The 17,609-nt window shown below is 36.3% G+C and overlaps 1 protein-coding gene across 1 annotated transcript in view; it reads right to left on the reverse strand.

The window, feature by feature from the left end:
• Positions 1-17,609, reverse strand: part of CDKAL1 (CDKAL1 threonylcarbamoyladenosine tRNA methylthiotransferase) — a gene marked incomplete at both ends in the record, with an annotated part of 639,419 nt that overhangs the window by 224,634 nt on the left and 397,176 nt on the right. The window contains one exon of the mRNA XM_084228943.1: positions 90-235. Coding sequence (XP_084085069.1) covers positions 90-235 — 146 coding nt within the window. The remainder of the gene's footprint in view (positions 1-89; positions 236-17,609) is intronic.

Here is a 17,609-nt window from a genome sequence, read left to right on the forward strand (position 1 = left end):
TTAATTGTGGCCACAATAAGTGCATTTTTGCCACATGCTTTTGAAAGAAAAAAAGAAATGGTTATTTTCTTAAGTGCTAACAGACTTACTTCTCTTTCAGAAAATCCACCACTCTTTTGAAGTCGGCCACGCAGTATTCTCTTTTCATTTCCATGAGTACCGTGTCTGAGGCAGACTGGACTGGTATGTGCAGAAAAGCGTAGACTCGGGGATGATTAAGGATTCTCGCCATTTCCTTGAAAAAGCGTAAGGAGAAAACCTTCATTATTTTAACAAATCAGGGAATGGTTTCCCTCAGATCAACACTCACAGTGCAAGCAAATAAGCATGACCAAGGCCACAGCAGCGATCTAAGCTCTTAAAAGTGAATGTCAGCTGGCAATAGCTTGATGACATTTGGGAATTTACTGGAACTTCTGAAGGACTCCTCAGAAGGTTATTTCCTCAAGTTAATCATCTCTTCCATGGATAACAAAACAGAGATCATCTCGTGCAATGCCTAATGAGTAAAAAGAGTTTTGAATATTTCAATTTAACCACTAGTCCACCCTCATCTCCTCGAAGTTATATACTCTGCCTTGTTACATGAGCTGGGTAAACAATAACATTCAAGGCAAACAGCTGAGGCCTCATAATCTCGTATACTTGAATAAATTTTCCAAAGTTAGGACAAGTCAATACTGCGTCTTGAATATCAAAAGAGAAAAAGGTATCTGTGGCTGATCTATGTCTAGTGAATGTGTTTATTCTGGTGTTTTTTTGTTTTGTTTTTTGTGGGACCCTCGCCGGAGGCCGGGGATCTAACCAGCGCTGCAGAGGCTGCGGGCAGCCTCACAGCCCACCGCTCAACCACTGTACCACCAGGTGAGGCCCTATTCTGGTTCTACTATGCTTTTCACGAATAGCAGACAATGAAGTCGGTGGGCTCACTGCTGGTCGCTTAATGATATCTACCCTTAAAATGCAGAGTTCAGAAGAGAGGAAATAGGGGAAAAAGAAGAAGAATTCATCTTGCAAAGTTAAAGAGAACAGATCTCAGTGACAAAAACTAGGGAAGCCAGAGAGTGCTTCAAAATTCCTCCAAAAAAAAAAAGTGGGTAGGAAAGAGAGTGGTACAGGAGAGCCGGTGTCACTTGTGCATGTAAAGCAGCAGTAGGAAAAGGGATAAAGAAAGATCTGCTGCTGCTGCACGCTATTGGCTTATCAATTTGGGGAGTGGGAGAGAAAGGGGAAAGAGAAAAAGAGGAGAGAGGGCAAGGTGGGAAGGGAGCATGGTAGGAAAATGAGGAGAGACGGAGCCAGCGCCTTTCTAGCCAGAACTGGCAGAGCCGACCTAGATAAAAATGCCAAGAAAGGAGCTGGTCTCTAACTTGAATGTGTCCAGTGATTTTCAGCTTCTAGTCGATTTTCAATGATCGAGGAGTCAGTCCTGTGCTCTGTTTCTTCATTTTCTTTCCAATGGCTGTTAACACTGGCATTTTTACCAACGTGGAGGGGAAAAGTATAATTAGCTCAAACAGTCACCTCCTAATCAGCAGCTTAGCTGTTTTTTTTTTTTTTAATTTAATAGAGGCATGTTTTATTTATTTATTTATTTGTTTGTTTGTTTTGTTTATACATGCACTGGGTACAGTCAGAAGCGCGGGAGGGTGAGAGAATTCACCAGAGCCAGAGCGGGGAGCAGAGCAGGCAGAAGGACCGAAGTACACTGCTGAGGGAAGCAGCGGGCGGCAGGAGAGGTCTGCGCACCATGTGGGACCCTCCTCTGGTGGCCAGGGAGCAGCCAGGGATCGAACCAGCGCTGCAAAGGCCGCGGGCAGCTTCGCAACCCAGCGCTCAACTGCTGCGCCACCAGGGAGGCCCCAGCTTAGCTGTTTTACAGAAATTTTGTTGACTAAGGAATTTAAATATTACTCTTGCATACCCTTTATCCAGACCTTCTTTACACCAGGAGTCAACAGATAAACGTGTATGTGATTACAGTGCACAGTACATACTATAACATATATATGTACACACACATATATATGTACACACATCCCTTATTACATATATTACTAAATTATAGCTGGAGCTGAAAGAATTTTATATAGCAGAGAACTAACTGGCTAACGCATTACATAAAATTCCCTTCACAAGGCTGTTTGTTTCTGGGCTGGGTATTCAAGACAGCACCTCATATCATTACTCCTCTGCCTACTACGTAAGGCTGCACGAGGCAGGGCAATACATAATGTGCCCTGCAGTACATATACTGGCCTTCTGCTGCGATTCTCTGCCTCTCAGCACAATTTTTGAAATATAATTTCACTCCCAATCTCTGTACCTCCATTTTGTGAAATGGAGATCAGTAGTACCCACCTTACAGGGCCACTGAACTATGGTGAAAATAAAATAATCTAGCATGTGTTTTTACATAAGCACTCAGTATATAGATTATCTAATATTCTTCTTACTTGGACAATATTTAAAGTTCATGGTAACATTTTCATGCAGATTAATAAGAACCTGTCATTACGTAAAACAGCTTTTCCAGAAGCTAAACACCTGACATCCAACTGAAGGAGAAAGAACTTTACTGAGTTGCATAAAATAGTTTGGAAGGGGTTGCAGCAAAAATGACCTTGAGCCAGAAAGGGTAGCTCAGTTTGTCCTGGAATCACTCCGGGTGGCCCATGACTATAAACAGGATGCCGCCCAGGACTAAGCTCTTCCCTGGGACAGTATAACGATTTATAAATTAAAACGTTAATAGCAAACAAGTAGGATAAGTTTGGTGGGTTTTTTTTTCCCCTTTGGTTCTAAAAACAAGACTCTCCACTAGTAATTACCTTCAACTCTATACTACAGATTTTGCAACTTCATAATGCAAAGCCCCTTAACATAAATAAAAATTAAGCTTGTACTTAACTAAAGTCTCTGTTTCTCCCACTAAAAGAATCATGACCTAATATAGATGAACATACTCCAAAGAGAAAAAGTACATTTTTTTGTTTAGTTTTTCCTTCTGTTCTTCTCAACACCACTGTTGGTTAAGGATAACATTTGGTGTCCTCACCTTTCATAATTCTTACTAATAAGCAGTAGCTTATTAGGTCCTGTGGTGTACAAGATCTGTTTCTTCCTCGATGATTCCCTACTAAGCTGATTCTGGTGTTACCAAAGTGTTTCCTTGGTCCTACCTTGCCCTCTGAAAAGGAATCTCCAAATGGAAATTATGTAAAAACTGGGATTATGTTTCACTCCTCTTTGTCTTTCTACATCTCCCCAATGGCTGGAAATAAGTATAATATCAGACATACATAATACATAGATATATGTTAAAACCTCATCAGCATATGTAAAGATACATAAAATATAACTGCTATTTGATAGGAAGACAAATTTTTAATTAGTAAGAGTTCAATTTGGCTAAAGCAGGACATGTATCTAAGCAGACAAACAAGTATAAAACTTAAAAACTTATAAATTATCTCTCTAAGCAAATACATTTTGATTCTTATATAAAGGTAGGACAGAGTTGGCAATATAAACATGATGAGGCAATCTGTGATTTTCACTTACATAATTACATATAGTTGTTCCAAAAATTAAGGCATGTCTATATTACTGTCTTGTCTGGATATTTTATATAAATAAAATCAGACAAAGTGTTCTTTTGTGACTGGTTTCTTTAACTCATAATATGGCCAAGGGTTATCCATGTTAGATCATATATGCATTTTTTTCATTTAAATAAAAGGGAATTTATGAAATTTATTGAATATTTCATGTAAAACTATTCCAAATGTTCTGAATATTATTAAGGTAGTAAAGCAATATGAATGGACTTTAACCGCTCAAACAATCTAACAACAAAAATGGATAGATTAACTGTTACAGAAAAGATCTTATTAGGAAAAATTATAATAGATACAACAGATGGCAGTATCAAAAAATGACATGGTCCAAAAAAAAAAAAATTCTACGTGGTCCAGCAATCCCACTAGGTATCTATCCAAAGAATGCAGAAAGACTAATTCAAATGGATTCCTATGTTCACTGCAGCGCTATTTATAATAACCAAGTTACAGAAACAACCTAAGTGCCTAACCACAGAGGAGTTAGGCTCCTAAGAGCCTAACCACATTAGAAGATGCAGTATATATACATAATAGAACAGTACTTAGCTATAAAAAAAAAAAGATGAATTTTTGCCATTTCCAACAACATGGATTGACCAGAGAGTATTATGTTAAGCAAACTAACTCTGAAGGAAAAAGCAAATATTGGATTTCATTCATATATGGAATATAAAAAATAAAAAAAGGAACTTGGGCGTCCCTGGTGGCACAAGGGGTTAAGCACAGCACTATGAAGCTATCTGAAGCCTCTGTAGCATGAGTTCAATCCCCGGCCAGGGAGCTACCCACATGGCACAGCAGACCTCACCTGTCTCGCCCGCTGCTCCCCTCAGCAGTGTATTTCAGTGTATCTGCCTGTTCTGCTCCCCACTCTGTCTCTGGTGAATCCTCTCACTCCCCTGTACCTCTGGCCTGTACCCCAGTTCTTGTATGCATAAATAAATAAATCTTTAAAAAAAGAATAAAGGAAAAGACAAAATCAAACAAAACAACCCCAGAAAATTGACTGTAGAATTGAGGCTACCAGAGAGGGAGAGGAAAGGTAGGGAGCAATGGGAAGGGGACTTAATGGACTATGGTGGAGGATTATGGGTGCTTTGGTAGTGGGTATAGTAACAAGCATCTGAAGGGGTGAATCTATACCCCTAAATCATAATCAGGGCAGGAAACTGTTACCTCAATAAAAAAAATTACAAACAAAACTGCTAACAAAAAAAGGGGAAAATGGGGGGGGGTATAAATTATATTTTATTTTGGTTCATCTACTGTTATTTTTGGTAAAATTTACCATTTTGATGAGTTTAAGTGTACAACTCAAGAACATTAAGTACATCCATAATTTTGTGCAACCATCACCACAATCTACATCCAGAATTTTTTCATCATCCCAAAATGAGACTCTGTACCCATTATACAGTAATTCCCTACGTCTGTCTTCCCAGCCCCTGGTAATCACAATTATATTTATATATATGAATGTGACTATTCAGGTACCTCATATAAGTGAAATCATACAATATGTGTGCCTTTCTATCTGTTTTGTTTTACATGGCATATTCTGATCTCAAGATTCAGCTTTGTTTAGGGATATTATGTTTTTAGATCTTTTTTCCAGGCAGTTAGCAGTTCTCTGCACAGGTTACTATCAGTGTTTATTTTCTTCTCCTGCAACAATGAACTAGCTTCTACTTCAAGGAATATTTTCTTTCCCTATGTCCTTGTTCAATACATGTCCCTATACATTAATTACAGTGGAACCAATGAATGATTGATTGACCCAATCAATTAATCAACATGGTTATTTTGGAATAAGTACTATAAAGACTTCTAGGTGAGTGTCAAAATAGTAATGCCTAAATTCTAGGAGATGCTATTTCTGGAGTCAGCTTCAACACTCCTAAAGTCATGTAAGTCAAGATAAAATAAGGCCAGAGCTGTATTTCATCCATTACTTCATTAATGACACGCTCACAGCCACTAAGTGAATTACCTGTACCAAAATCTACTCTCAGTGATCTAAAAATAAATTATCATTAATAATAATCTGATGCTATTAATGATAATTTATTTTTAGGGAGCATATGAAGAGAAAATATCAATCTGTAGATCACAGATAGAAAGGATTAGATTTTGTGAACAGATGCTAATCTACACTTGATCTATAACTTAATTAGGACAGGAAATTCACTTCTAAACTGCAAAGTGTTAACGTTTTTAGTATTTGTGTTGAAGTACACTGAGATAAAATGTCTGTACTAATTAGTTTTCATAGAAAAGTTAAAAGGACTCGAAAGCTCCTCTACCAATACCACTTCATTTTAGTGTTAAAGTCAGACTTTACATTATAAAGATAAAAATATACATCTTAATACTAATGTCAAAATGCTAAGAGCTGTACTTATCCACCAAGTTCTTTTTCAACTGATATTATCAGTGTTTCAATTTTAATATTATTATTATCCTCTACTAAGGTCAAGGTATCAAGAGAGTTCTTGTATCCTGATCGCCATAATAGTTACAAGAATCTAAACATATGATAAGTTACTGCACATACACAAGAGTCAATTTTACTTTTTTAACTTTAAAATAAAATTACGAAGTCAAAACTAACAAGAAAATCAATAGTGATTCAAACACTATATAATATGAACATGTCTCAACAAACAAACATAATATATATATATATAAATACATAAAATTGCCCTTTTTCCATTAAAAAAAGATTGAGTCTACTAAACACTGAAAACAAATCAAAGGGCTGATCAATTACATGAGGTTTCACTTAAATATGACATAACTACAGAATGCAACAGAAAAGTGCACACATTAAAGATACATTACAATATTTAACTCTCATTTACTTATAGCCTAATTATCCAAGATGCAGCTAACTTTATATAACGTTTGCTTGACATTTTAGGCAGTAGACAGCAGAAAGAAGTTGACTTAACTGCTCTAGTTAGAGCTGCCTAGAAGGTGGTGATGTGCTCCACAATTTACTGAACATCAATGTTTCTGAGACTAGAAGAACAAAGACGGTGATAAACTTCTCTACATTTATAAACACAGAATCACAGCTTGCCCCCCCCCGCCCCCCCGCCACCCAATGATGGTGCATTTACTTGTCTCGGCACTGTGCTCAACAATTTATGTGCAATTCATCAGACCCCCACCAAAATGATGCAAGCATTTTGATTATTTCTGTGGTAGACTGTATCACAGTCAACTATTTTGGTCTTTCTCTCTGTGGGAGTGTTATAATCTCCGCCTGCGTAAACTCAGGAGTAGTGTGACTTGCAAGGGCCAGGGAAATGTGGGTAGAAATGACAGGCGCTATTTCTGGGCCAAAGTTTTGAAGCAGTGGTTTCTCTTTTTCAACCCTCTTCCACAGTCTAAGCTGTAAACAGAGCTAACCTGAACAGGGGTGCAGCCAACCTTTGATTACTATGGAGCATGAGATAAAAAAAAAAAAAAACCCAACAATTTTTGTTGTTGTTGTTGATAGGTGCTTTGTGGACATTTGCTATACAGTATAACCTAAAGTGTCCTAATGACACATTGTCATTTTATGAAGAAAATCAGCATTTGGAGATGTTTCAAACAGCATGTTCACAGGAGAGGGGAGTAAATAAAATAATTCGATTTAGAAACTGTCAGGATGCAGAGACCATTTTCTTAATCAATTTTTAATAATGGAACTATGTAGCAATTACAAAAGTAGAACAGAAAAAAAAGAAATCAACTGTGGTATGGGCAACATAACGTTTCATGCAAAATGGAGATTAATTGTGACTAATACATTCCAATTCCTTGAAACAATAATGATGCTTGTTTTAAAATATAATCTTGTTATCTATCATATCAATTCTAATTTTCTCACCTAGTATTATCAATTAAATTTTTTAAGATTTTTTGTAAAGATTTATTTATTTCTACAAGAACTGGGGTAGAGGCCAGATGCCCGGGAAGGTGACAGAATCCACCAGACACCAAAGCAGGGAACAGAACAGGCAGACTGACGAAATACACTGCTGAGGGGAGCAGTGGGCAAGACAGGAGAGGTCTGCCACACCATGTGGGATTCTTGCCTGACGGCCAGGATTGAACCCGCGCTGCAGAGGCTGCAGACAGCTTCACAGCGCGGTGCTCAACTGCCTGCACCACCAGGGAGGCCCATCAATTATATTTTTAAAAGCACATATGAGAAAATGAAGAAGCACACTTTGGGTGTACATAATGATTCTCTACTTATTTACATTTTTATCAAAAACACTAATTGTAACATTTGTTGAAATCATTTTAAAGATAGAATTGGTCATTTGATGGTTGGAATTATACAATCCTATGAGGCTGAACCCTATATGCTTTTGGAGAAAACATGCATATGTAATTAGTTTACATATTTGAAAAATGAAGAAATACCATTCTTAAAAAAAACTAGGAATGCTTTTCTCAATTACAAAAGTAACATCCATTTTTTTTAGAATTTGGAAAATAGGAAACTAGAAAAATCTAATCATTGTTTGATTCTTCAAACGATCATTGTTAAAAGAAAAATCTACCATGTAAGACAGCATTATTCTGGAAACATAAAATTATAAAATGGTATCTCTTATTATCTAGTGGGTTTTGAAATAGTGAAATGATTTTCAAATATCAAAATAGTAACTTAATGAAATTTCTTAGCAACACATCCTGAGATGTGAGCTCAATTTCTCCAAATATGAAGAAGAAAACCTTTCTTCTAAACAGGGTCGAAATCACCTCAGCACTTATGCTCAGGGGTTCATAAAGCTTGTACATTAGCATAACAGGAGAGGAAAATCTGAATATGAAAACAATAGAAAAAAAGCACAGATCAGCAAAACATCTTACAATCATTCCAGAAGAAGGTATGCCATTTAAAGCAATGTTGCCCCTGGAGCTATGATGAGTGAGAGGAAAAAATAAACATGAAAGAAACTGTTCAAAATGAACATAAAAATGAAAATGAAAGTGAGAACACAGAATGCGCAATTCAACCGTACTCCCAATTTTAGGGTAATGTAAAAAAATTCTTAAAACTCCTTCAAGATCTTTTGGTCTTAAAAAGACCAGGGAAATACCCAGGCCAGGGAGATACCCACTTGGCCCAGCAGACATCTCCTGTCTCGCCCGCTGCTCCTGCAGCAGTGTTTTTGGTCTGTCTGCCTGTTCTGCTCCCTGCTCTGTGACTGGTGAATTCTCTCACTCTCCCACGCCTCTGGCCTGTACCCCAGTGTATAAATAAATAAATCTTAAATAAATAAATAAATAAATAAAGTCACAGAGTTCCAACAGCTAGAATACAAGCTATAAAAACAGGGCCTTAGTTTTTCTTTGTCATTTAATGGGAGTAATTATTAGAGGAACTACAAATGCTCCAGTCCTCTCTAAGTTACAATACTGTTAGGGGGGCAGTAGCAGAAGCAGCAGCAACACAAATAATGGTAGAAGCAGCACCTACATGTGTTAAACATTGTATTCTGAACAAACCCAGGGAACAGTTATACTCAACTGACTCTAAAATTCAAAGAACTAACTGCCTTGCCTCAGGCACAATAGTAGAGGCTAAGATACAGACATAGGCCACCTGACATTTTAAGAATACCAGAATATGCAACACCAAAATATTACTCTTTGGTATATGTTTTTGCTAAAAGTCACTAAGGGTCTTCCTTCTGGTGCAGTGGGTTGAGTGCAGTGCTATGAAGCTGTCTGAAGCCTCTGGCAGCACAAGTTCAAATCCCGGCCGGCCAGGGAGATATCGATATGGCGCAGCAGACCTCTCCTGTCTCACCTGCTGCACCCACTTCTGTCTCACTGTTTTCGGTCTGTCAGCCTGTTCTGCTCCCCACTCTGTCTCTGGTGAATTCTCTCACCCTCCCATGCCTCTGGCCTGTAACCCAGTGTATAAATAAATAAATCTTAAATAAATAAATAAATGTCACTGAGTACCAACAGCTAGAAGACAAGCTATAGAAACAGGGCCTTAGTTTTCCTTTGTAAAGGAAATTTCTATCTATAATTGAAACTGCCATTTGTAAAGAAGGAAATTTGCAAAAGGAGCTGCAAAAATGGCAATTCCAAACACGGAAGAAGAGAACTTACAACTACCACCATCAATGGTGAAGGCAAGACTTAACCTGCATAATAAACCTCATGAAATAACCATTGTTCACCATTCTTTTCTCGGTCACTTTCCCTTTATTGGTCCCTCACCCTGAGGCCCAAAGTCCCTGCTGTTTGTTTTAGCAAGACAGTATTTATACCACAGTTCTAACACTTTTGGTTTATTGGCCACTGGGTATTTCCAAGTGTACAAGCTGGATGCATATGTCAGACTTATGGTGTTTTCTTGTTGTACTGTCTTTGACTAGTCCAATTTACAAGAACCCTAGCTGGAGAACTAAGATGGGTAGAAGAAAAGACTTTTTCCTTCCTATACACTACACCAAACATGTCTCACAAAACATATTTGTGGAATGACGGATAGGTGCCTCCCTAAATTTGACATTTTTGAAGAATAATGCAAAGTAATTCACATAAAGATGTTAACAATAAGCATTTCTAGGAATGGGGTTGCAAAGAAGGAGCGGAGAGCAGTCTCTCCATAACAACACATAAATATATGAATTATGTATATATAAAAGACAGTTTATGACAGACCTTTAGCTACACACACACACACACACACACACACAGAGACAGAGACACACACACACACAATTGAACACTCAAACAAAAACAGAAAGATGAGATGTTACAACAGATACCACAGAAATAACAAAGGATCACAAGAGACTACTAAAAACAACTATATACCAACACAATGGACAACCTGAAAGAAATGGATAAGTTCCTAGGAATATAAAACCTTCCAAGACTGAATTGTGAAGAAAAAGAAACTGTGAGCATACCAATTACTAGAAAAGGAATTAGGCCAATAATCAAAAACCTCCCAACAAACAAATGTCTAAGGCCAGATGGATTCACTGGTGAATTATACCAGACACTCAAAGAATAGTAATCCTTCTCAAACTCTTCAGGAAAATTAAAAAAAAAAAGGAAGGACCATTTCCCAACTGATTTCATGAGGTCAGCATTACCCTGATACCAAAAGCAAGTATGGTAGCCACAAGAGATGAAAATTTCAATATCCTTCAAGAACACAGATACAAAAATACATAAGAAAATATTAGCAAACTCTATTCAACAACACATTAAAAGCACCATTCCATGAATTTATTCCAGGGTTCCAAGGAAGGCAGAAAGTAAGCAAACCTGTCAATGTGATATCCTAATTTAACAAATTGATGGATAAAAATATGATCATCTCAATAGAAGCAGAAAAAGCAGCAGATACAATTCAACATTTATGACACAATTCTCAATAAAGTGGCTATAGGAAGAATGTACCTCAATATAATCAAGGCCATATATGACAACCCAACAGCTAACATAATCAATGGTGAAAAGGATGTTGTTCACTCTCACCACTTTCATTCAACATAGTATTATAAGTTCTAGGCAGAGCACATATAGACAAGAAAAAGAAAAGATATCCAAATTGGAAAGGAAGAAGTGAAATGCCATGACTTGCAAATGACATAGAATTCTATATATGACACAGTATTACATAAAAAAAACAAAGAATAAAATACACATGAATACATTTAATCAAGGAGGTGAAATATGTATACACTGAAAAGCGTAAGTGGATAATGAAAGAAAATAACAAGACATTAATTAACAGAAAGACAGTCTATGCTCACGAACTGGGAGAATTAATACTGTTAACTGCCCATACTACCCAAAGTGATTTATAGATTCAGTGCAATATTTACCAATCTTTGAATGTCATTTTTCACAGAGACACAGAACTGTCTAAAATCTTGTACAGAAATACAATAGACCCTAAATAGCCAAAACAATCTTTTTTTTTTTTTTAAGATTTATTTATTTATTTATACAAGCACTGGGTACAGTCAGAAGCGCAGGAGGGTGAGAGAATTCACCAGAGCCAGAGCGGGGAACAGAACAAGCAGACTTGACGAAGTACACTGCTGAGGGGAGCAGCGAGTGGCAGGAGAGGTCTGCGCGCCATGTGGGACCCTCACAGACAGCCAGGGATCGAACTGGTGCTGCAGAGGCCGAGGGCAGCATCGTAACCCAGCGCTCAACTATTGCACCACCAGGGAGGCCCGGCCAAAGCAATCTTAAAGAATAACTAAGCTAAGGCATCACATGGTGAAATAACAATATTACAAAGGTATAGAAATCAAATCAGTATGGTACTGGCATGAAGATGCTATTGGCATCAAAAACAACACACAGACCAATGGACTAGAAAGCCCACAAATAAACCAATGCATATATGGCGAATCAGTTTAAAGAAAAGACCCAAGAATATACAATGGGGAAAGACAGTCAACAAATGATACTGTGAAAACTGGACAGCCTTATGTGAAAGAACGAGACTGGATTATTATTTTACACCATACAGAAAAATGAACTAAAAATGAACTAAATACTTGAAGGTAAGATATAAAACTATAAAAATCCAAAGAAAATATGGGCAGTAAACTTCTTAACACTAGTCTTGGAGATGATAATTTGGATATGTTACCAAAAGTAAAGGCAACAAAAGCAAACATAAACAAGTAGGATTATATATCAAAATGCTTCTACACAGCAAGGAAATTATCAATAAAATGTCAAGTGGTTGAATTAAAATGTGGACAGAAGATCTGAATAGATATTTTTTCTAAAGAAGACATACATATGGTCAACAGGCACATAAAAATATGCTTAACGACAGGAATCAAATAACGAAATCAAAATAAGGAGCTATCACCTCACACCTATTATAATATCTATTATCCAAAAAACAAAAATTAAAAAAATAAAAATCAAGTATTTGGCAAGGATGTGAAAGAAAAGGAACTTCTGTGCACTATAGTTAGGAATGTAAATTAGTTCAGTCACTATGGAAATGGAAATGAAATGAAGATTTTTATTTTCCTCCTTTCTATCAAAGTCTGTGTCCTCAACAAATATAAACATCTGAAGCACCTTTTTTTTTTACAAGGTTCTGCCTGAAAATAATGGAAGCTATCATTTGATACTAAGTATATTCAGATTTACATTTTGCAATGATTGTAGGATTAAAGCATTTTTTAAAAACGATAGAATAGGCTTTGAGCAACTTTAATATGGTCAAGTATGTTAAAATGCTATTAATACATTAGATTTGCCTGTCTTCAGTCCTTCAGTGATTAAGAAGATGCAATACCCTGCATTACATACTAACAATTCCCTCCTGCCTTAGATGGAAAAAAGCATAAGAAAACTAATAACTATCTTTTTTAATTTTTCAAAGTTGACTAAAGATTGGAACAAAGAAGACAGCTAGACACAAAGATGCAGATACAAATATAAATATATGTCATATAGATAGATAGATGATCCTAACACAACTTGTAGCATGGGAAAGTTAGCCAGGATGGAGAGTGATGATAATCACCAACAATTTTTTAAATGATGTTTAGATCATTTCTGTTGTCATATCCTCACAGGATTTTACACAATCTCTCCATATAATTACATAAGAGGCACATTTCTCATAGGATATCTAGAAAGAACTGGGAATAATTTTGAAAGGGATGTCCCTGAAGACATGGTGTCAAGAAGTATAAAAGCAAATTCCAGATGAAGAAATTAGTGCAAGAACAGATACTGCAGTGGTGTGAGAAGAAGAAAGAAAAATCCAGCCACTCTTAAGGCTTAGCAGCATGGTAACACTGAAACAAATGGAGCACAGCCTACTGAGAGTGTTTGATTTTATTTTCTCCATAAAAATTATGGAATAAATTTCCACAATCACTGACCATTTATAAAAAGTTTAAAAAGGAACTCAGTGTTTCTCTGTCAAAGCACTCAAATCTCTGAATTTCTCCTTCACGTTCACTTACAGTCTATCAGGGTCTCCGATACCACTTAGTTCTCAGAAATCTCCTTATTTTGTCATTCCCCACTCCTGAACACATTTTATGCACTGTTCAGCTCACATACTTCTTTCTCACGAATGATGGTCTCAGTGTGGGTGTGGAGCCAAGAAGCAGGCAAGAATCATCTGAAAATGAATCCATTTTCAGGTCTTCAACTTGTCCTTGTGCTCTTTCCTAAAATGGATTGTGTGTAATGAGGTGGAATACTAGGTCTCTTTTTCACACCCCCCTTTCACTTTTATTGAACACCTTCAGGCCACCAAAGGACTTGTGAAGCTGCCATTCTCAAGCAACATGGAAAATTCCAATGCTTACCTTTTATTAAAGATGTATTTAGAATAGCCACCTCTTACAAGGGTGATACATTCTAAAACCAGAGAGCACCAGATCCAATATGTATTGTTTTTACTCTGTACATATCCACCTATGATAAAGTTTAATTTGTAAATTAAGCAAAGAAAAGAGAATAACAACAATAACTGGTAATAAAATAGAATTATTGTAACAATACGCTATAGTAGAGCTTCGGTGAGTATGATTTGTCTCTCTGTTTATCACAGGTAAAATTCTGGAACATGGTTGACTGAATTCATTGAAATCAAAGACACAGATGGGGGGAACCACAGTATACTAAATTTTCATATTTATGCTTAATGAAAAATTATACTCTTTTTGATGAATTGTTTGCTATTAATAATTTAATGACAACTCAATAAATATTTTAAAGATATTCAATAGTTTTGTTGCCACAATAACTTTTTATTTGAATTGTATACACATTTTGATACAGAGAAGGGTGGTGTAGTGCTTAGTGGGAGACTTTAAAAACTGCATTAGCTAGAATTCTATGGCAAAAGTAGTATGGAAATTTGGATTTCAGGAAGAAATTAGATGAAAAATTAGATGAAAACATTTTTTAATGTTTTATTGAATGTATTTGAGTGATAAAATAATTTTATTCTGTAACTCCATATTTCAAGTATATCAGAGATTAAACCTTTGCAACTTTTTAAAGTTACCATGAAAAAATTTCAATGTGAATCAAAAAATGTCTGAGGTACGAAATTTTAAAAAGTATTTTATTTTGGGGTAAAACCAAGTAGTTTCAAACCCACTTACTGATCTACAAACCACAGTCTGATCTATAGTCTGAGCTTCAGTTGGCACTCCACCTCTCAGTTGGCTTTCCAATCTCAACCTTCCCCCAAGACGGTGTGCCTCTCACCTTCCAACACATACCAACTTCAAAGAAATAGATTCGCAATGAAAACAGAACTACTGCTTTGTCTAGAAAAAGCTCTAGACTTTTCACCGTTATTCAAATAAGGGTCTAGAATGCAACTCCTGACTGCTAAGCTGCCCCTACCTACCAAATTTCATCTACACCTCACTGATCAACTCTCTTATCTACCCCATGTACCCAAAGAATTAATAATTTATATTCTCATTTGGAGCACTGAGTACCTCTACTACACAATTACCATACTCCACATTATTAATATTCCTGCATTTCCACGGTCACATTGTATATAAAACATATTTGATATCATTTTGTTTAAGTGACTTGAACAGCAGCTATTTTTACCAAGAGTCCATGTGCTAAGTCAGACAAACTATGGATTGTTTACTCACAATTCTCATTTTGCTTTTTTCAATCACTTGGTACATACCTCTAGGTAAACCTCAGGTTTAATTTATACCTAAATTTCTGCATTCTAAACTTGAAGATTATACTCTTACCTTTTTTACAGGAGAATTTAATTAATGGATAACTAAAATTACTTATCATTTGTAAATATGAAAGATTATTATAAATATTACAAATGGGCCTCCCTGGTGGCAGCAGGGGTTAAGTATCAGCACTAGGAAGCAATCCGCAGCCACTGCAGCAGGAGTTCAATCCCCGGCCAGGGAGCTACCCACATGGCACAGCAGACCTCTCCTGTCTTGCGGATGCTCCCCCTTAGCAGTGTATTCAGTTAATTCCCCTGCTCTACCTGTTCGGTCCCCACTCTGTCTCTGGTGAATACACTCACCTCCTGCACCTCTGGCCTATACCCCAGCTGTTGGATGCATAAATAAATCTTTAAAAAAATGAGTATCACTAAATCCCAGGAGCCTAAAATTAAAATCCCTTTGAAGATAAACAAGATTTAAGGAGGTTACAGAATAAGGCAAATCCCTTTCATACTAGAGGATGCCACTCCAATATTCTGCTAGTGCAGACTTAATTTGCTGTCCAAAATAGAAAATTTTCTAAGTAAATAAAATCTCTACTTCCCAAAAAAAATTTTTTTCACATTCACTAAGGTCTCTAAAACAATAATCAATAATAAAATGACTAATTTTAGGCTCTCAATGAATGTTAAAATGTAAAACATGACAGATAAATTCCCACACTCCACTTCAAAGAAAATATAATGTATTTTATCACTAAGTAATAAAATGATTAAGAGCTATTGAAAACCTGGTAGCCTCAAATACAGCTCAGTTTTATAACATCTATGTATCTAACCCAACATCTGTTTCCTGTTTATATTTTCACAAAGTATTTTGCATTACTAGGTATAATTATATAGTTCTACAAGAAAAAGTACAATATAAGCCTCCCTTCGCCCCATCTGGATGTAATAGAGGAACTGAATTGCAAAATGGCAAGACTGTGAAAGGAAATTTCTACCTTTAATCATAACAGAAACAGCTGATTGCCTTTTTTTCCTACGCCATGGCACCTTCTAATAACTGTATAAAAAACACTAGCCACATGTGAAACTGAATCAGTGTAGGATCTGAAGAGCCACAGGCTGGCTGAAGTGGTTTCAAGCCGACTTTACAAAACCCAGGCCAAAGTTGAACCTTTGTAACATTATATAAGGAATGTCCTTTAGGATTCTGATTATGTAGTAGCTGAGTAGCCACATCTGTAATACATTACAAAACCAAAGAAGTTGCCAGTAAAGTTTTTAATATTTCTTAAGAACATACACATTTGGTTTCGTAAATCCTGCATTTTCTCAATAATCAAAAATGTATACTCACTTTCAAGCCTGAGATTGCATTCATTTTCTGTTCTTTGAGAGTGGAAATTGATTAGATTATTAATTTGTTAATTTGATGTGTTTGGAAATAAAATATTAACTAACTTTAAGTGACATCAAAAAATCCATAGAATGAAGAAAGTGGAAAGAACATGATAAACACAAACCCAAACTCCACTTCCAACACTATTACTCCCATCCACAGACTACATGGTTTGTCTAAGAGCACATTATAATATAGTGCTAGAATCAGGGCTGGAACCAAGGTCGTCAGACTTTCAGAATAGTGCACTCTTAAATACCATTTTTCAGAGCTGTATCTTATTATAGTTTTTTAATAAAACATTATCAATTTAATTAAATTATAGCAAAAACGCATTCTAACAGAGTATGTGGTTCAATCTGCCAATTTTATAAGTACATCTAACAAAAATAGTATTTCTACATCCTGAATATTTTTAATTCTCTTGAACAGGTATTTTAACAACTACCCTTTGGAAAAAACCAGCTCTCAAGTAATCCTCAATACTTACTTGTTGGGAAGAATATTATATTGGATCAATCTGTTGACGGTCTTTCCTACTTCCCATCCAAAATTTAAGAAAACAGGGGAAACTTATACAGGGCTGGCCAGACATATGCTAACCTATGCCCCAACACTCCATTCCTGAATACTTAAGAGAAATGAAACTATATATCTACCTAAAAACATACACCAGAATGTTCACAAAAGCTTAATTCATCATAACTGAATCTCGAAATTACTCTGAAGTTCAAGAAGAGAATATGGGTGACCAAATTGTGGTGTACTCACACAATGTAAAACTTCACAACAATAGGCGAGAAACAAATTATCAGTACACATAACAGCATGTGTGATTATCACCCACAATATGGTGGGCATAAGACAAGACTGAGGC

The sequence above is a fragment of the Talpa europaea genome, assembly GCF_964194135.1.
Source record: "Talpa europaea genome assembly, chromosome: 2".
Classification (NCBI taxonomy): Eukaryota; Metazoa; Chordata; class Mammalia; order Eulipotyphla; family Talpidae; genus Talpa; species Talpa europaea.